The 22145-nt window shown below is 43.1% G+C and overlaps 1 protein-coding gene across 2 annotated transcripts in view; it reads right to left on the bottom strand.

The window, feature by feature from the left end:
• Positions 1-22145, bottom strand: part of sorcs2 (sortilin-related VPS10 domain containing receptor 2) — a 521993-nt gene that overhangs the window by 169211 nt on the left and 330637 nt on the right. For both annotated transcript variants that reach the window (XM_084003700.1, XM_084003701.1), the window contains exons 7-8: positions 17935-18053; positions 13520-13609 (exon numbers count right to left, since the gene is read on the bottom strand). In XM_084003700.1, the coding sequence (XP_083859826.1) occupies positions 13520-13609; positions 17935-18053 (209 nt within the window). The remainder of the gene's footprint in view (positions 1-13519; positions 13610-17934; positions 18054-22145) is intronic.

Here is a 22145-nt window from a genome sequence, read left to right as displayed (position 1 = left end):
GTTTCCCCAATGTACAGGTATATGCATTCATCATGGCATAGAAAAAAGGAACAGGGTTGCCAGGATAGCTCAGCGGTAGAGTTGGTGCCCCAAGTACAGAGGCTGCGCCTTTGCTGCAGTGGTCCTGGGTTCGAGTCCGACCGGCGGCCCTTTCTGCAATGTCATCACTATCGCTCTCTCTCCCTCTTTCACTCTCACGCTCTATTAATAAAAGGCAATAGATACAGATCAATCAGATCTAGAATGGACAGACTGAGGAAAAGCTTCTAGGCAGTCAAATGCACATACCCCCCTCCCCAAGTATTTTATCTCATCTCATCTTGGGTCGCGGGTGGAGCAGCTTTAGCAGTGGACCCCAAACTTCCCTTTCCTGGGCCACATCTGCCAACTCTGACTGGGGATCCCGAGACGTTCCCAGGCCAGTGTGGAGATATAATCTCTCCAGCTAGTCCCGGGTCTTCCCTGTGACCCCCTCCCAACTGGTCGTGCCTGAAACACCTCCCGGGGGAGGCGCCCAAGGGGTATCCTTACCAGATGCCCGAACCACCTCAGCTTGTCTCCTTTCAACGCAAAGGAGCAGCGGCTCTACTCCGTGTCCCTCACGGATGACTGAGGTTCTCACCCTCATCTCTAAGGGAGACGCCAGCCACCCTCCTGAAGAAACTCATTTCAGTGGCTTGTACCCGCGATCTAGTTTTCGGTCATGACCCAGAATAAAAGTATTTTATTTATATTTAGGGCCCGAGCGCTGTGAAGCCCTATTGTAATTTGAATTATCATTTGTTTATCATTCTTCCGCGGAAGTAACTTGCGCTTTGGAGGCCACAGCATAAAGTAACTATTTAAAGTTGGTGTGTATGTAGAAAAAAAAATAGGTTTCGTATTCAGCCACAAAGAACTTGCTCGCTAGGGCCACCTAGCACCATAATTTCCAAGCCCCACCACACCGTAACTCCGATTGACATGAAATTTTGCACACATGTGCGGGTGAGAGTCCTTTACAGTCCTCTTGGAGTATCAAAGTCCACCTCCGGAAATTTCCCCCCATCTTGGATTTTATCAAAAAGCAGAGTTCGCGAATTTCTCTGACAAATTTGATCCGATTTGGACAAGAGTTTTTTGAAAATATGGTTTTATTGAGAAGATATTGGCCAATGAACATAAGAGGGTTGGGGCTGCAAAACACAATTAGCATAACTCCATAGCCTTTGAGCCAATCATCACGAAACTCAAAACATATGTTGACATAGCTTCAAAGAACATACATGTGAATTTTCATCTAAATCGAGTTGTCCAAAAAATTCAAAAAATCGCCATTTTTGGCCACTCATAGGGGTTGTACTTGATCTATTTTGGACTACACCGTTGATCAGATTGATACCAAAATTGAATACATGGTTCGAAAGGCCTCAAAGACAGAAAGTTACCCAAAGATGTCCAGAATATTAAGGGGCGTGGCCAGGGCGATGCCATGACTGCGCCATGACTATTTTGAACCTTCGCCAAAAGCATCAAAGCTGTTATAACTTCAGTGTTCCTTCTCTGATCTGCTGCAAAAGATTCATACTTGATAAGGGTCCTACCCTGAACATGTCTGCACTGCAATATTGACTCACAGTCAGAGTGACACCTAATGGTGACAGGAAATGTGACTGATTTTATGTCCTTTTTCTGAGTCAGCCCCCCTAAAGTTTGGGGCGTACATGCATGAAATATTTTTTGCTAGATAGACCATGTGGAGATGTACAGAAAGTCCTGATGGACCCACTGCCTAAAGTCAACAGGAAGTGGGCAAAAGAATGTTTTTAACCACCTGTGTATTTCACTCATTGCTCCTTCTCACTCCTCCCTACAGAGGGGACAGACACACAGGGTAGGTGGGCACACAGGGGTCAGCAACCACTAGGGGGAGTCAGATATCTATTAGTGAGACATGGAGAAGATGTGGCCTCTGTCACTCTGAAATGCAGTTCCAGTCTGCTTTACACCAGATCAACAGTCATGAAAATTTCCACACCTGCTAATGACTTCATACATTGTCGGATCTGCTCCAAACTTCACACCTCAGACAGCTGTCAGTGGAACCGTCGCCATAAACATCAGAAATATAATAACTCCAGTGTTTCTTCTCTGATCTGTTTCAAAGTTTCCATACTTGATGAGTCCCACCCTGAATACGTCTGCACTGTAATATTGACTCAAAGTCAGAGCGCCACCTACTGGCGACAGGAAATGGACGGATTTTGTGACTTTTTCCAAGTAAAAGCCACACCTGATAATTTTTTGACTAATTCCTCTCATTCCAGCCTGCAGAGAGGACACCAGGGGGAGGAGGAAGGGTCACACTAGGGGGAGGAGGAGAGATGTCTGGAAGGCATGGAAATGTGTGTGAGCTCTGTGACTGAAATGTAGTTGCTAATTATTTTATTCATTGTCTTATCTACTTCGCATGCACCTCAGACAGCTGTCAGGGAGATAGATGGCTTTGAAAGTCAATCGCTTGTGTCTAAACTTGCGCCACTAGGAGGCGGCCGCAGCACAGGTAGGCGGCTGCGACACTGCCATGTGGACATAAAATGGACCCTTGTCCGAACCCTAAGGCTCAATATAAGGCCCTAAGGCTCAATATTGGGACACTTTTTGTTCTCCCTGTATACTAAATCTTTAGACTCTGTAATTATGTCTCATGGTTTCTCCTATCACTGCTATGCAGACGACACTCAACTATTCCTCTCTTTCCCCTCCTCTGACAGCCTGATTGCATCTCGCATCTCAGAATGTCTGGCAGACATCAGCACTTGGACATCTGCGCATCCCCTGAAACTCAACCTCAACAAGACTGAGCTCTTCATGCCAGAGAAGGACTGCCCTCACATGGACCTCCTGGTCACTGTCAAGGAAGCTGCGATATGTCCTTCACCAAGTGGGAGGAACCTTGTCACGATACCAGACGACCAACTGCGCTGCACCGCCAGCATCACTGACCAGATCCTGCAGATTTTCCCCCTTACAACATCTGCCAGATCCCGCCATTTCTCACAAGGGAAGCAGCACAGGTCCAAGTGCTCATCATCTCGCCTCTCGACTACTACAACTCGCTCCTGGCTGGACTCCCTGCCTCCGCGATCAAACCTCTGCAGCGTATCCAGAACGCGACAGCACGACTCATATTCAACCTGCATAAATTATCCCATGTGACCCCTTCTGTGAACTCCACTGGCTCCCTGTAGCAGCAAGACAATGGTACTGATTAGGGGTTTCAACGTCTACACGTGTAAACGGGTAGACGGATAATAAATCAGAACCGTTTAGAAAAATCAATAACCGTTTACACGTCATTTTTCCTCCTCCTCGTTTATTTCTCACCAAAATATATGCCTATAGTATTTTTAGGGGTGATAATGTTGCCTGAAAGCGAAGGAATATTTACTGGCCCGTTTAGTGAAAAAAAAAAAAAAAAAAAACGCCCCCACTACCTTCTTCTTCGTGTACGCAGTTGATGTTGTTGTTGTCAGGTTCTGGACAAGACGTGGACTCGAAAACAGGAGGTGAGGACCCAAATGCAGAAAAAAGGGATTTATTTCAATAATAAACTAAATACAAAACAAAAACTAAGACCAAAAACAAAGTACCAAACCAGGAAGACCACAAGGCGAAAACACGACCGTCAAAAGAAACACTTATGAAAGAAAACCAGAACACAAAGGGACACGGAAGGCAGGACGCAGGTACAGAGAAAAATCCAGGGACATGACGTGGTGCAGCATGCAGGGGAAGACAGTGGCGACAGTGACAGCAACATCGACAAACGACATCGACAATGAACCAACAAGAGACAAGGGAAACACACAGACTATATACACAGGGAGGCAGGGAGCTGACGAGGGACAGGTGAAACACATCAGGGCAGGCATGGTAATCAACACGAGAGGGTGGGGGAGTCAAGACAGTGGAAACAACAAGGACCAGGAAGTACGAGACAGGAACTGACACTGAGGACAAAATAAAACAGGAAATCAAAACCAATGAAACAGAACATGACAAAAAACACAGATCGTGACAGTTCTGATGATCGTCCGCCTCGTTGAACCACCACGATGTCGCTTTCTACTTTGAAAACTCGGAAAGTTGACACTGTATTTTGATCTCTTCAGACACGTGGTGTAAGCGGAACCGGACCGGAAACATTTTATAATAAAAATGCGGCTCTGTGTCCAAAATCCAAAATCCTCTGCGCTCGCGCTGCTTGCTCGCACAGATCCACTTGTATTCACATGCGCTGATGCAGGTTGAGTGTTGACTAGAAATATATGCAGACGGCGATCCTTCAAAACAACATCAAGCCATGCGTGTGTAGTATTATGTACAACAGGCAATCGGGCCGAATCAGGCAATCAACCGGCCCTCATTCAAAACTAATCGAATAGCCCTGGCATACATGATGGGGCACAATGTAACGTTGAAAAAAATCTGCGGCCACAGCCAGTGTTGCGTGACTTCAAGATGACTTGGGGACGTGATGGCGGCGAAAAGCAGCAGTGTAACTGGGTACACGTCGGTTAGAAGCCCCGTGTACACGTGTAGAAAAAATTGTAAACGTTGACACCCCTAGTACTGATCTACAAGGCTCTCATCAGAACCGCCCTGACTTACCTCCAATTGCTAGTCAGACCCCATGCCCCAGCTACAGCACTCCGTTCAACCTGTTGCTACAAGCAAGCAACGGTCACACAGCCAAGTCACAACTTTTCTCCGTCCTGGCATCACAATGGTGGAATGAGCTCCCATGCCAATGTGGGGACCGCAGAGTCACTCCCTATCTTCCATAAGTGACTCAAGACCCTGTTGTTCAGAGTTCACCTGGACTCTCCTTTGCACAGGTACATAGTACTCACTGCTTGTTTGTATGTACTGGCACTTACTTTAGTATTTTTTCACTTTGTATCTTTGCACTTATTTTTGTTGTATACCAGCTATGGGTTAACTTAGCAATTGGGCATGCTTGAAACTTGAAATGCAGATTTGTTTTTAGTGATTTAGCATTCTTTTATTGTTATTGTTTTTTGTTGTTGTTGTAAGGTGTCCTTGAGTGCCATGAAAGGCGCCACAAATAAAATGTATTATTATTATTTATTATTATCCTTCCTGTACTTAGTATATATAGTAAAGTAGATTATGCTGTTGCACTTTCTTCCACCAAATGTACTATACTATGTATTACTGCTTCATTAATATGTTCAATCTATCATGCACTCTACTAAATTACTACTCTGATAGCATCTCTGTCATATAGATTGACTATTGTGTAATTGTTTTGTTATTTATTCCGTACATTAATTGCACTTCCATCCATCAGTATTCAGGACAAAGGCGACATTTTGAGATAAAGTACAGGCCCCAAATGGAAGTCGAAGCCTTTGGACTTTTACATCAGGAATCATTGTGTTGCAAGTCATTAACAATAGATAATTTCATAGGATTGGCTGTACAAACCATTAATTAAATCCAATATTGAGAGCTGTTTTACTGACAAAAACATCAGCCATGGTCTGCCATACCACAACACAAATAAACAGAGGAGCTTTGCTGATGTGTTTCTTTGATTTACAAGAGAAACAGGAAAATGTATGGACCAAAGGGAAAACCAGTTGCAATTGCAGTAGCAAACAGTAAAATGCTGATAATAGGCTTTTCCACCTTGACCAAAATACAGTTCTATGAAACAACATTGTATACTTCAGTGCAATACTTCAAGTTTGCGAACAGAATATTGTCAATCATGAGTTTCAGTACACAATAATCTGTCAGACAGTTAAAAAATACCAAGTTTTTGCAACAGTGATACAGAAAAACCTCTCTGTATTGGTATAACTGGATCTCAGTGCTGCATTCGACATGGGTGGGACGTTTTGATACTGTGCTAAATTGGTTTGAATGTTTACTTAGGTAATTATGAATCGGAGGGTACAAAGATCACATGTGCTCAGGCCCTAATTATTTAATACACAGTAACCTACAGGTTACACGACCTGTCACCCCATGCCTCACTGAATTTGCACATTTGTCTCATGTCATTGTGATGCTGTAGTAAAGAAACTTAATAGGGAGTCTGTGAACCTTACCCAACCTCACTGGTAGCCTACAAGAAGAACAATGTACTGTTTTGGGAACATAGACAAACTGCTGTGAACTTCCTGCAAAATGTAGTCTGATACTGGTATTATCTAGTCCTTTACTGGGGACAGTGGCAATTCACTATAGTTTGAGGAGCTAAATGTAGCATAAGGGAGAGATAAATGGTGATGGGCTAATCTCTAACCGATAAACCAGAATTACCTGGTCTTTAACTTGAGGATGGTATTATAGTACGAGCACATTTTCTTTGCCTTCTTGCCTTCTAGAGCTGAAAAATCTGTTTATTCTGATGATTCTTTCAGAGAACTACCACTAAATATTCTAGCTCAGTGGTCCCCAAACTTTTTTACGTCACAGACCGGTACCATTTCAGGTCACATTGTCTTGGACCGGTGTGAGGGAAACATATGCTGAAAATGATTAATTATATTTAAAAAATGTCAACTTAATTTATTGCAATTTATTTATAAAAGTTTAAATCAAGTATATATTTAAATATTTATGATTTATTTAAGAGCTACAAAGCTTTGCAGGATACTGTAGAAGAAAATCCGTTACCTTACAATTCTTATTTTAATCTCATACTAATATTCCTTTCTCTTGTACTCATCAAATGTCCTACTGTCCCTATTAGAGCACATACACGGGTAGGCAATGTGGACATGACGTAGACTTCAATCGATAGGCAGTCCCTCTCATTATCGCCCAGTGTTCAACCCCACTAGTGAGCTGTTATATGACTGAAAATACTGTTGATGACTGTGTAGGACACGGCGGGATTGTGGGTTGGGCTTGGGCTTTAGACTTGTGGTGTTAACGGGACCGGAGCGGAACCAGACCGATTATTTTCTAATAAAAATGCCGCTGTGTGCTTTCACTGCCCGCTCGCTCAGCTCCACTCGGGAGGCTGGAACTTCTTCCTCCTGACTGTACTTTCTTCAGCTCCCCTCGTGCCTCCGGTAAAGGTGGAGGTCTGGCCTCCGTTTACAAATCCAGCTTTCAGTGTCAACAGATCAATCTTGACACTTACTCTAGCTTTGAGCTGCATCTCTTTGAATTAAATCTGTCCTCTCCCATGTTTTTTGCGGTTGTGTATCGTCCTCCAAAATTCAATAAGGACTTTATACACGACTTTGCTGACCTGTTGTCAGCAAACTCGCTGAAATGTTATGGTGAAATATGGCCTTATATCTTGAAATCTCTTAATTTCTGGTGATTTTAATGTCCATGTGTGCTGTGAATCAAACCCTCTGGTCAAGGATTTCTTAAATCTCATTGATTCTTTTAATCTTGTTCAGTCTGTGGCTGAACCAACACACGAAAAGGGCCACACCTTGGATCTGGTTTTATCATTTGGTCTATGAGTTTGTGTAAACGAGATTTGTGCATCGTGTATTTCAGACTATTTGCCTGTTTTATTGACTGTTTTAATACCTTGTTTGAGGCCTAAGGTGTGTGCTCCTGTACGCTGCTCGCGTACACTTAACCCTTCAACTGCATCACAGTTCTCAGTTATTTTTAATAAATGTATGATCTCAGATGGAAACTGTTCTTAGCGCTGAGGAGTGTATTAGCAGTTTTAACTCCATATGTAAAAATATATTGGATTCTGTTGCTCCTCTTAGATCCAGACGCACTAAAGCACTTTCTGAGCCTTGGTTGAATGACTCCATGTCTGCTTAGAGGCCTTAAAGGTCGCTTTATCCATCTATCAGACAGCTGTTAAAGAGGCTAAAACAAAGTATCTATCTAATCTTGTCCTCACAGTCACAAGCCTGAAGTTCTCTTTAACATTATTAACTCTCTTGTTAATCCCTCAGGCAGGCTGATCCCTGTGAGGTTCCTTCCATCCTGCCATCAGCTTCCCTTTGTGAAGACTTTGAGTTAGACTTAGAGTTCTGAGTTACACACCCTGGCTGCCCCCGATTTTGTTGTTACACCGGTGTGCCCTGCTGTTTTTGACCAGTTTGAGCCTGTATCGCTGTCATCACTTTCAGATATAGTGAAGGGTCTGCGGCCTACGAACTGCCCCTCTGATAGCATTCCCTCTCGCTTTCTCAAAGAAATTTTTGATACTGTTGGTTCAAGTGTTCTTGTTCTTATAAACACTTGTCTCAGTTCATGCTGTGTCCCAGCTGCCTTTAAACATGCTGTAGTACAGCCTCTAATAAAAAAGAAAGATCTAGACCCTTCTGTTCTCTCTAATTTCAGACCTATCTCCAAGCTACCGTTTCTGTCGAAGGTTCTGGATAAGGTAGTCTATGTTCAGCTGCAGTCATTTTTAACTCTCCATGGCATTAATGAAAAATTCAAGTCTGGCTTTAAACCGTGCCACAGTACCAAAACGGCCCAAGAGTTTTTAATTATCTTATTTTAACTGTTGATGCAGGTAACTCTGCTGTCCTTGTGCTCCTAGACCTGTCAGCTGCCTTCGACACTGTGGACCACAGGACCCTTCTGTTACGATTAGAACAGTGCGTAGGCATCACAGGTACTGCCCTCAAATGGTTTGCGTCTTATCTGTACAATAGGAGTTTCGCAGTTCACCTGGGAGAGTTTTCCTCTACCACTGCCCCTCTCACCTGTGGAGTCCCTCAAGGCTCTATTTTGGGCCCTATCCTGTTTTTACTGTATTTGCTGCCCCTGGGATCCATCTTAGCCAAACACAACATTTCTTTCCACTGTTTTGCTGACGATGTACAAATCTATATCCCTTTAAAGTCCAAGAGTAAGGATACGCATTGCAGCCATTGCTTGAATGCTTATCAGATATAAAAACTTGGATGGACATACATTTTCTCAACCTTAACGAAAACAAAACTGAGATTATTATGTTTGGGCAAAATATTCATGATTTTTCTGCTGGTTTTCTGGGCCCACTTACTCCTAACTCCCGCACTCATGTCAAGAACCTTGGAGAAACACTAGATAGTGCTTTTAAATTTGACAGGCAGGTTAGTTCTGTTGTCAAAACAAGTTTCTTCCAGCTTCGACTCTTAGCCAAGATTAAGGCTTATCTTCCTCCCAAAAATCTAGAGAGTGATCCATGCCTTTATTACTTCACGGCTGGATTACTGTAACTCTCTGTATGTTGGTGTTGACCAGTCGTTCCTTCGTCGCCTGCAGCTTGTGCAAAACGCTGCCGCTCGTCTCCTGACTGGTAAAAAAAAAGTGTGACCACATTACACCAGTCTTGGCCTCGCTACACTGGCTCCCTGTCCACTTCAGGGTTGATTTTAAACTTTTGTTATTTGTTTTAAAAGCTTTAAATGGACTGGCACCGCTATACTTATCTGAACTTTTACATTGTCACACTCCAGCCAGAGCGCTGAGGTCGGCAGATCAACTATTCCTGAAAGTCCCCAGGACCAGACTAAAAACCAGAGGGGACCGAGCCTTTGCGGCGGCCGACCCCTAAGCTCTGGAATAGCTTGCCTTGGCATATTAGATCAGCCCAGACCCTAGAGGTTTTTAAGTCCTTATTGAAGACCCACCTGTTCTCCATGGCTTTTAATTTAGGCTGAGCATAACACCCATCTACTGTATTTTATGTGTATTTTTTTATTCTCATTGTATTGTACTGTTTTACTGAACTGTACAGCACTTTGGTCGACCATTGGTCATTTAAAATGTGCTCTATAAATAAAGTTTGAGTTGATTTTCTCTTGTTGACTTCCTTCCTCCTTTTATTTTTTAGGTTTTGACTGTTGTGTCCTGTCTTGCTTTACTTCCTGTTTCAGTTTCCCTCCTTTTTTCTGTGTATCAGCTGTGTCTGAGTAGGCTCGTTCGAGATGAGCTCTCTTAGTTCTGTGTCCGACTTAGTTCTGTGACTTAATCCCGACTTGCTCTGCCATCATGATCACGTGGGTAACGATAGTCTCGCGAGATCAACAGCAGACACACTACTATACTGTATAGTGTTTTATATACATACTTTATGTTCATACATTATTTATATTTAGTGGCATTATTCTATACTTATTTGACTCTTTCTTTACAGACTCTTATAAAGCAACTGCAGCTGTACAATTTCCCGAGGGATTACTAAATGTGACCAGCCACGCAAAACCAGGAACCTCAGGGCATCTTGAGTTATTCTGAAAGTGTGGTTTCTAAGCTTTCCAATTATGTCTAACACATGGAAATCTGTATAATATTTGACGAAGTTGTGGCCATTTGAATCTATGCCTCTCTGAAAACCGTTCACTGAGAAAACTGGCCTGAAAAAGGCAAATCTCACCTCACCTCACCTCACCTGGCCAGAAAAGAAACACAATGGTGCTCATTTGCATCTCAGTCAGATAACCCCCCCCCCCCCCCCCCCCCACAGATGTCACTCAGTGATATCTGGTATCTGTTAGCCTGCAGGCACGTCTAAGTAGCTAGTGCTAATGATTTAGCAACTAGCCTATTGTCCTCAGGTAGGATAGTTGCTAAACTATTAGCATCATTGTCAATTCAAGCAATGCCAACAGGCCCCTTGGCACATTACTGTTCAATCAGATGCCCACATTACGAGCCAAAAACCTCCCATTACAGCTCAGTTTCGATGTGCATATAATTTTAAAACGACAGTACTGAGCTAGCTTAGCTAGCTAAGCAAAGTAGATGGGTCATTCCGTGTCAATTCATTAAATTTCTGAAAATCTTCCCACCTGACCATCACAGAATTTCTTGAAAAAATTCTAGTACAAAGACACACTTGTTAATAGGAAAAATCCAAAATATTAGGTCTCTACTGTCAATAGTTTTCTCATGAAACATCATTGAATGAAGGGTAGTTTAGACGGTTTTTGGCATCATACTCTGAAGAGCCATTTTTTAAACAGCAACATCTGGAAAACTATCTCCCCTGTGGCCTTTTTTTCTACAGTGCATATCTGTTACTAATAGCCTCCAGACATGGAATATCAGGGGTGTAGCTCAAGTATAACCTAGTATGGTAGGTACTTAAAATGTGGCTTGTCGAAATGAAGTAGCAAATTTGAAGAGTTGTTGAGCTCCCATTTTTGCAGATAAAAGACTTCTATCACTTCTGCCTCTATCTCTGGTGTTAGCTTAAACATTCTACAAAATATGGTTTCTCTGAGATGATTAGTTTCACAGATATTAAGGCTCAAAAATGGAAGTAAACACATCTGTGCCCAACTTCAGAGCCATATTCCAAAAAACTGACAAGTATCAGGTCCAAACTTACTTTTTGTGAAAGATCATATTCTTGTTAAAATCATATAAAAAAAATCGGGAGGGTGTTTTGCCTCAATTTGTCACAGTGATTTTTTAAAATCCTGATATTGGTGGGGTTTTTGTGGCTGTTTTTGGTACTGCATGTCAATTTAACTACCGGTATGTTTTTTACCATTTACCAAAGATTTATATGTGACTAAATGCTACTGATAAATTTAGCCTCACGAAAACATTAAAATGTAGCACAGTTGTAGTTACAGACACAATATGTCCTTGAATGTGAGTTGAACATGCTGAAAGCAGCTTTAATATCTTAAACCATGAACAAACATGATAGCATAATATTGAAGACTGCAGATTGTGTCATACTTTAAGTATATACATTACACAACCAAATCAAGTAATCATCTTAATTTGAGCATACATATTTTACATTACAGTACAAAAGTCTACAAAGTTTGATATTAAATAATAGTTTGTCTCTATGCTCACTATGAGACAATATGTGAGTTGTGTGTATGATCAGAAATGGTGGATAGGAAGTATCAGAGATGTTTCAGATTAAGATGAAGATGTACTGATTCAGTTCATGCTCCCACATGGCCCTGCCAAGAGTTTCTACTGGCCAAGAAGAGAAGACATGTGCAATGTCCCACTGCAGCATATAACTGCAAGGATTGACATTCCCTCCCCAGAAACTGGGCGCATGTATGCCATCAATAAAAATGAGCACAACAGAGCAGAGATGTACATTAGACAATTTGTAAACTGACTGCCAAATTAAAGTGATGGTTCGGAGTGAAATGCACCCTAGGTAATTTCCACCATGACATCCAGCCAAATACCCCCTCAGAAGCATTTTTAGCGATGGTCAGCATTGGTCAAGATAGGGCTATCAGCCGAATGGATTAGTACTAGCTCTACGGTACAGTGGGTATATCTCGTAAATTACCCCACTAATAATGAATGGAATGTTACCAAACTTCTGCAGTAGTACACATAGGGTCTGTACTCACACAACAAGGTATTTGGAAGTTTGTAAGTACACCAGGAGTTTATTTAAAAGAACACTTGCTTCTATCCTCGGCTGCTACTGTAGCGTAGACGGCACTTCCGTGTTTACCTAGCCGATGCCGTGACGCGAGTTTCACGCGAGAGTATGAAAAGATTTTGCTGAATTTTTACAAATGCTTGTATTATCAGGTCTTGGCTTCTTCATGATCTCAACTTGCATATTCTGCAAAAAAACGAAAATCACTAATTTTGAAAAAATATTTTGTCGTTTACGCAAATTTTCTCCCACCCGACTTGTTGCTGGTTTTGCCGTGGCAGGTCACAAATTATTCTGATTTCCACAAATATTTATGCACAAATATAAATAAAAGCAACATGGTCACAAACTACAGATGTAACTTCCTTCCTTCCTATGACTTCCTGTCAAATCTTCTTGGCCAATGGATATTGTCCGACTGGAACAAAGCTTTTAGGCTCTGCCTCCTCCTGCTGCCACCTGCTCTCATCTACTTTCAAGGCGAGGTGCAGTTCATCTCGAACGGGCCTACTATCTTGTTAGCATTGGCTCTTTTCTCTCTCCAATCACATTTCAGCCTACCTTTGTCAAAAGCGACTTACATTTATTTTCATTAAATATTTTTTTTACCTGTGCATTTGGCTTCTGTTCGTAATTCCGCCTACCATGACAGAAAGACCCTTTTCTTTTCTTTTTTTTTTGTGGTATTTTCGCAAAAATGCCAGAGGCAGTTAGGGGTAATGACATGCAAGGTTCCTTTCCGAATTGTCTGATTGTAATAGCTGCTTGTGGAGACAATGCTTTGGTAGGCACATACAAACTGAGGGTGTTATGTATTGATGCCTGTCGCTTTGGATGGATACATTTGTACAGACAGCGTTCTGGACCAGAATTTGAAACTGACGAATAACCTGAACAAAAAACACTGATTGCATCAGCAACCATTTTTCATTTAAGTTAATTTTGGCTTATAATCCCCAACAAAAATCTACTTTAACATGGTATGCTCTTCTACTCTACTTTAATAGTCTTACCAAAAACAATGTGTTCAATGTTTGAGTTAGAATTGTACTTTTATTAATGCTTTAAAATAATAGGCCATTGTGAAATATTTGGTCTGGTGTTGAAGCATCAACATTTTTTGAAGTGACATTTTTGTTGTATTACCTTTGGCAAGGCGTACTTGGGAAACCTCATATGGACGAATTCACTGCGCCGATAGGACACATAGTGTTTGGTGCGATTCCTTGTGGTGACCTGGAAAAAAATAAAATACAACATAACACACAGTATTATTACATCCAAATGTGCATACAATCCAAAACTAAAAAACTAAACTTTAGATTACAGTATCACACTTGCATTGCAAAAGAAAATAGAGGAAAATAGGAGATAAAAACTGATTCGTACATTGAGAACAAAATAAAGGGCAGGAAGAAGAAAACAGCATAAGTTTTATGAATCATATTTATTTAGATTATTTAAGGGGGCTTGGTTATGTCAGTTTAAACAAAACACAATAGACTAACTGGTCTTGTGTGAGATTACCACAGGGCTCTATTCTTGGCCCTATTCTGTTTTCCTTGTATATGCTACTGCTGGGATCAATTATAAGAAAACACAATCTGTCTTTTCATTTTTATGCTGATGATTTACAGTTATATCTGCCCATGAGACCCAATGAAAACACTGCACTTACTCAGTTACTGGACTGTATCTCTGATATAAAACAGTGGCTGGCTCTGAACTTTTTGCACCAGAACGACAGCAAAACTGAATGTATTCTGTTTGGCACACCATCTATGTCAAGTGTTTTAACTACAAACTCTGGGACTCTGGCACCCTTTTTTAAACCTCATGTAAAGAATCTTGGGGTAACATTTGACAGTGGGCTCAGATTCGATAAACAGATTCGGTCTGTTGTTAGCACAAGCTTTTTTCAGCTGCGTCTCCTGGCCAAAGTGAAGCCTTTTTTAAGTCGGCAGGACCTCGAGAAGACGATCCACGCTTTTATTAGTTCAAGACTGGACTATTGTAATGCACTTTATGTCGGCATCAGCCAGTCTTTAATCTCCCGTCTTCAACTTGTTCAGAACGCTGCTGCTCGCTTTTTAACAGGCACGTCCAGGCGTGAACACATTACCCCTGTACTGTCGTCACTCCACTGGCTTCCAGTTCGTTTTAGAATTGATTTTAAACTGTTATTGTTTGTTTTTTACGCCATTAATGGCTTGGCTCCCTCCTACCTGTCGGAGATTTTAACTGTCCGTGACCATGGCAGGGCCCTCCGTTCTTCCGGCCAGCTCCTGTTAGAAGTCCCAAGGTCAAGACTCAAACAGTGGGGCGATCGTTCTTTTGCTGTCACAGCTCCCAGGCTGTGGAACAGATTGCCCCCTGACATTCGCACCATTACTGACCTCAGCCTTTTTAAATCAAAGCTGAAGACACACTTTTTTAGATTGGCATTTAACTGTGACTAGGGTAGTCCTGCTCTTAGGCATACTTATTTTGCCTGTTTTTACTTAAATGCACTTTAGAGGGCCTCAAACACCCTGCAGCACTAGTAGCACTTTTCCTGTGTTTTCTTGCAGCACTGTGGCACTTATGTATGCTTATGTATTGTTTTAATGTATTATTTTATTGCTTTGCTGTAAAGCACTTTGGGTACCGTCTGGCTATTGTAAAGTGCTATACAAATCAAATTTGATTGATTGATTGATTGATTACAATTGACTGCTGAGTCAGTGTAATTGGGCTCCAGAAAATCAGAAAGAAGGCTTAGCAGAAACGTAGCAAATGTTCAGTCAAGGAGAAACCCTCCTTCATTCATTCATACATCTCTTTGTTCCACATTCGCTCACTTGCTTCTATAGCATCAGCTGACTGTGGGCATCGACTGGAAGTAAACAAACCAGATTTTGCCACAATGTTGTGAAGCCAATGATACCATTGCCGACAAACTTAAAATAGGGGGTTCTCATCTCTGCTGTCAGTTGTCCATTTACCTCCAGTCTTTATCACATGCAAAGCCCAGGGTTCCTTCCACTGAGCTCGTCCAACTCCACATCTCACCACCTAGATATTCAGCAACTATCTTTATCTCTTCATCAGTGTAGAAGGGAGAGGGGATATTGCACAACCATGGTAGCCTCTCAATATACATCATGATGTGGTCTAATCATTAAAAACTCTTATCTTTACTGTGCAGCATGTAATTATTCAAGTCTCTCCTTACTGAAATGCTGTTGGTGACTTTAACCATACTGAAAGGTTAACAAAAGAAAACCTCCCCTGCACTGCGCAGACCTTGGTTTTTACCACAAAAAAGCCAAAGCTTGAGGGCCTTAAACCTGCATTCTCTCTATTGGCCATCAGGGGACAACTTTTCGGGGGGGAAAAAGAAGACCCATGGAAGAAAATGAGAAAATAATTAAACTACACTTGCTTTTTTATCTCAGTAAACATTGTTAACATGAATGTATGGTCTCATCCCACATGATCTTGGTTTTTGTATTGTTTAGGCATGCTCAGAGTCTCGAGGACAGGGTGTCAGCCCTGAGGCAGACAAGGAGGGAGATTTCCTCCAGACCGTGGTTAGGAAACTGGCTGACGGCAATCATTTTCCAGTGTCGGGGGTCCCAGCTGATGCCAATTATGTTTCAGTGTCAGGGGTCCCAACTCACGCCAATCCTGTTCTGGTGTCGGGGGGCCTGGCTGACGGCAATCATGTTCTGGTGTCGGGGGCCCCGGTTTACACCAAACCCTTTCCAGTGTAGGGGGTTCCGACTGAAGCCAATCCTGTTCCGGTGTAGGGGGGTCAGTCCATCTCCTGTTCCTGTCCTGACAGGGGTCTATCAGTCTCCTGTTCCTGTCCCGACATTGGGTCACCCATCACTTGTTCCTGTCCCTATGGGGGGCTAGTGTCTCCTGTTCTAATGGGGGTCCACCAGTCTCCTGTTCCTGTTGCTGTTTCAACGGGGATCTGTCCATCGCCTGCTCCACGTTGTTACAGTGTTCATCTGTGTTTTCTGTGTGAGTTTGTGTCTGAGGTTTAAGGAGATGGTTTATTGTGGAAAAGCTCTGTAGAGATCCAAAACTGTTGATGATGTTTGAGTAGAACTGTGACCGTGCATCTTTGAGTGACTTGGAGTAGGCTTGTTCTCGGTAGGCTAGTCTGTGTACAGTGAGTCCAGACATTTTGAAATGCCGCTCAAGGTCACGGCTGCCTTCATTTCCCGCAGCTCAGAGGTGTACCATGGGGCTGAGCATGCGAAGGACACTGTTCTGGTCTTGATGGGGGCGTGGAGATCCAGGAGTCTGCAGAGGCAAAATTTGACTGATTTGCTGGCTGATGAGAGGTTGGCAGAGGCAAGATGCTGAAGATCTAAGGTCATGGTGTCTGGGTTGATGTTTTTGATGTTACGAAGACAGATTTGGCGTTTGGGCTTGGAATGAGGGGACAGAAATGGCAGATCTAGAAAGATCAGCTCATAGTCAGACACACAAAGATCATGCACCTGCAGTTTGTTGATGAAGGCAGAGTCTGTGATGACCAGATCAAGTGTGTGCCCTCTGGTGTGTGTGGGGACATCAACGTGTAAGACAGTCCAGTAATTGTAGGAATTCATCAGCTGAGTGGCAAGAGGGGGTGTCAACGTGAATGTTCATATCCATATCTCCAAGTATGACAGTGTTGGCAGATGTGGAACAAAGTGTTGAGCATTTGAAAGCCTGGCATTTAAAGCTGTAGTCTACAATTTTTCACTTGAGCCAAAATGTAGCCAAAATGTAGCCAATAGTAGCGTCAGTGGGGGGGTAATAAACACTATTACTGCTTTGCACATGTTGTGGAAGTCCCGGCAAAACCGGGAAACGAAACGGCGTCCTATCTGAGTTTACCTTTAACCGGAGGGGGATGTTCCCATTCATTGTCTATGTAAGAAGCCGTGCAATGCCGTCGCGGCGCGGCGAGTTTCAGGAGATGGTGCCGCCTCCCACAAGCTCTCAAAAATCTTTTAAACTGACCGTTGTCGATCTAAAATAAAGACAGATTTTCAGGAAACACATTTCCGTGAACTATTTTTGTAAAATAAGAGTATGTTTCCAAACGAGCCGCCATGTTGGTCTGTTTGAAATCCGGGAGCAGACAGGACAGCTATGAAAGTGATCGTCCAATCAGGTGCAGCCATGAAGTGTGCGCGTGATTGGGAGGCTGCGAGGGGAGAACGATTCGAGCTTGGAGGAGTACAGAGGGGAGGGGTGTGTGTGTGTGGGGGGGATGTAACCAGGGGGACAGGCTTCATTTATGGCAGAGTAAACCTCTTCCAGCATCTTACACTGCAGTTTCTTCTATCTGATTCTTAGTTAGCTGAGGATTTTGAACCAGTTGAACTAGTTCAAGTATGTCGTGTTCCAGTTGCCCATTTCTGAGGAGATTACTCCTGATAACACCTGATGCGGACCTTGGTTTACCAAGTGCTTTAGTGTCCGTATTTGACAAGCTGAGAATGAGAACATGTTTTTCATACACCCATGCACAAAACATGTATACACATGGACCCACAAGATATGACCATGTTTACCTTGACAAATACGTAGTTGTCCTGCACCAGCAGCGAGTTGTGGTCAATTTTGCCAAGAAACTGAGCAGACACCATTTTGTCAGAGCAGTTCTGGATGAGACAGGTAACATACAGGTAACCTGCAGTGGCACATAGAAAAAAACAGAAAAAAAGTTAAAAACTGTTGGCTACATACACAGGTTCAATACACAGTGTGACAATACATTTGACATGCAATATGGTCAATGTACTTTCAGTATTCATAAATATATTCAACTCAACGTTATTTATAAAGCGCTTTAAGCAGCCGTAGCTGAGACAAAGTGCTGTACATGAAAATAAATAAAACATAAATCATAAAAAGGTAGGAGACAAAATAAAAACAATAAACAGTAAACAGTAAAGATGTTAAAACAATAAAAACACTAGAACACTAAAAACCAGAGCAGAGTCTCATGCTGAGTTAAAAGCCAAAGAATAATAGTGGGTTTTAAGACGAGTTTTAAAAATGGACAGTGAGGGGGTTTGTCTAATGTGGAGCGGGAGGACATACCAGAGTTTAGGACAGGCAGTGGAAAAAGCTCTTTCCCCTCTGAGCTTCCTCTTAGACCTCGGTACCTCCAGGAGCAGCTGGTCAGCTGACCTGAGGCACCGAGCAGGAGCGTAGGGATGAAGAAGCTCAGAGAGGTAAGGAGGGGCGAGACCATTTAAAGATTTAAAAACAAATAAAAGAATCTTAAAATGGACTCTAAAATGCACAGGCAGCCAGTGGAGGGAGGCCAGAATGGGGGTGATGTGTTGGCTCTTACGTGCCCCAGTTAAAAGGCGAGCAGCAGTGTTCTGGACCAACTGGAGGCGGGTGAGGGAGGACTGGCTGACTCCAAGGTAAAGTGAATTGCAGTAATCCAGCCGAGATGTAATGAAGGATTACTGCTTCAAAGTGCTTCAGTGCAAGAAAGGGCTTCACCTTTGCCAGCTGCCTCAGATGAAAGAAGCTGGACTTCACTATAGCACTAATTTGCCTGTCCAATTTAAAATCACTGTCCATCTTAAAACCCAAGTTTGAGACTAATAATGGCTTCATATATTGTGCCAACGGGCCAAAGTCAGCAGGGGGGAGTTCACTAGAAGCGCTCGGACCAAACACCATCACTTCTGTCTTCTTTTCATTGAATTTTAAAAAGTTCAGTGACATCCAGGCTTTAATGTCTTGAAGACATAACAGAAGTGGTGTCAGACAGGCGTTTTTCTTTTTTAGTGGCACATAAAAGTTGTTGGCGTAAAAATGAAAGGAGATGCCATGTTTTCTTAGAATGGAACCCAGGGGAAGCAGATACAGAGAGAAAAGCAGGGGCCCTAAAATTGAGACCTGTGGAACGCCATATGACAGTGGAGCAGAGCGGGACTCAGAGCCACCAAGGCGTACACTCATAGATCTTCCCTCAAGATATGATTTGAACCAATTTAGGGCGCTACCACTAATTCCCACTAGGTGCTGCAAGCGTGGGACTAAAATATTGTGGTCCACAGTATCGAATGCTGCAGTTAGGTTCAGCAGGACAAGGATCACATGGTCTCCAGAGTCAACCGCCACGAGGATGTCATTAAAAACTCTTAATAAGGCTGACTCCGTACTATGCAATGTTTTAAAACCAGACTGGAAAACCTCCAGGATATCATGCTCATCCAGGAATGATTTTAACTGAGCATGGACAACTTTTTCCAGGATTTTTGAAGTAAACGGCAGCTTGGAGATAGGTCTATAATTGGCTAGCATACCACGATCAAGGCCAGGTTTCTTAAGCAGGGGTTGCACCACAGCATGTTTAAAACTTTGAGGGACAACACCAGAGGACAAACTGCTGTTAATAATGGCCAGCACTGACTGCCCTATACAGGGGAATACCTCTTTAAAAAAGTGAGGTGGGACAGTGTCACAGGGAGAGCCTGATGGCTTAATCTGGCCAAACCACTTTTTCTCGGGCAATCAAAGACACAGGCTCAAAGGAATCAAGCACAGCTGAGCAAGGAACATGGTCAGAGGGGTCAGATGCAGGTGTGGTGATGAGAGCCCTTATCAATGAAGAAGTGTAGGAAGCTATTGCACATTTCTTGGGATTCCTCCGTGCACGCAGGCTGAGGTGAGCCGAGAACATATTCGATGGTTTTAAATAACACACGTGGGTTGTGAGAATTAGATTCAATAATGTTTGACAGGTACTCTGGTAGCAGCGCCAGCAGTCTTTTAGGATTTGGCGAGAAACCTACAGCTTGTCCTTCTTCCACCTGCGTTCAGCTTTGCGGCAATCCTGTCTGGCTGAGCGAGTTCTCGCATTGAACCAGGGCTCAGGTTTAGCTTTGGGCTGCACACTTTTAAATGGAGCCACAGAGTCCAGTATGGTTTGGCAGGAGGAGTGAAACCAAGAACTGAGCACCTCCGTGTTTGCAGATGTTATGTCGGAGGGGACACAGAGCTGGTTGAAGGCAGCAGAGAACTGACCGGCAGTGACAGGGTTAAAAATCCGACGGCAGTGAGCAGGAGCGGCAGATTTAACTGCGGGACAGGAGACGACAGCTTCAAACAGTACCGGCAAATGATCAGAGAACACACTGTCACAGATTTCCACGTTTGACACAGACAGACCATGACAGGGGACGAGATCTAGTGTGTGTCCATGTTCATGTGTGGGACCAGACACACACTGCTCCAAATTAAAAGAGTCAATAAGGCTTAAAAAGTCCTTCACCAACTGTTTATCAGGACAGCACATATGAATGTTAAAATCCCCTACAAGCAGGACACGTCATACTCGGGCATAATTTCAGTCAGAAGATCGGAGAAGTCATTTAGGAAGTCTTTATTGTATTTGTGCGGTCGGTAGATGACGGCACACAGAACCGGGTCTGAGCGACCCACCTCAAATACATTCGCTTCAAAGCTGGAAAAGGAGGATGAGACAGCGCGCTGCTTATAGTTAAAATCGTTTTTGTAAACAGTCGCCATCCCTCCACCACGACCCGACGACCGCGGGGAGTTAAAATAAGAACAGCCAACCGGTAGAAGTTCCATCAGAGGGCTGCACTCACCAGCGCCGATCCACGTCTCTGTCACAAAGAGGAAATCCAGGCAACGGGAGTTGAAGAAATCCCTCAGGATAAACGTTTTGTTCACCAGTGATCTGGCGTTCACCAGGCCAAACCTGGCAGGAGCCGGAGGCTTCGGTTTGGCAAATCACGGAGCCCGTGGCAGCGGAGGTTCACGCCGCGCTGAGAACGCCGCGGAGGGCGGTTGCGGCGAGGCCGGATTTGCTGATTAATATGTTATTGTTCTAAGATTTTCTATTAAAATAAAGTCAGTAATGACATTTTTTACGTTCGAAAAGTATCGAAAAGTACCGAAACACATGTTGGTACCAGTACCGGTTGGTATCGTGACAACACTACCTATAACTTATATTTTACTTGATAAAATAAGACATTATGCACTCATATGTCATTGTAGTGTTTTACAGTATCTGTAGCTATTATAATGTGATGCTCATCATTTTCCAGCCATATTTTTCCGGACCCTAATTTTGGATAATTTCCATCAACCAGCACCTTAATAAGTCACTCTCTCCTTGTGATCTCGAATACACTCTGGTTGAACAAAAATGTTGAATGCAAATAAAATAATTGCAGAATTGCAGACTGCTTGCTGTGCCACCTGCCTTAATCCAACTGCACCAATACACCATCCCACGCGTCTCGTCTGTTTAGGGTTTTTTCGGTGGGTACCACCGGGCCTGAAAAAAATTCTAGGGGAAACACTGATCATGAATAGGAAATTGTATAGCCTATTCCTAATATTATTAAAAATGAATAGCCTAAGTAAAAATATAAGTAGGCTAGGCTAAGATCACAAACAGTTTTCCGTTTGCAATCTATAGGCTAGTGACCTGTATGATCTTTTTATTGTGCCACAAAGCAAGCATTTGCTGCGCTTGGGCATCAGTGTGCAGATTGGCTGGAGAAAACGGGTGCTCTGGGTGCTGGGTTGACCCCCAGCTGTAGTGCCAGGTTGTTATCCATTATGTTTACATCAGAACCAGAGTATATGAGGGTGGCCAGAGTCTGACTTGACACAGGGGACGTAGGTTGGAGGGGGATCTGGAAGTGTGGCTCACCAGGACCTCCTCCCTTACTGGTGAGCCCCGGACTGTTAGCGGGGACTTTGAGGCGAAATGGCTGCA

This window comes from Eutrigla gurnardus (assembly GCF_963514095.1).
Source record: "Eutrigla gurnardus genome assembly, chromosome: 23".
Taxonomy (NCBI): domain Eukaryota; kingdom Metazoa; phylum Chordata; class Actinopteri; order Perciformes; family Triglidae; genus Eutrigla; species Eutrigla gurnardus.
The sequence above is the reverse complement of the archived record's forward strand: the minus strand, read 5'-3'. Positions and strand labels throughout refer to the sequence as shown.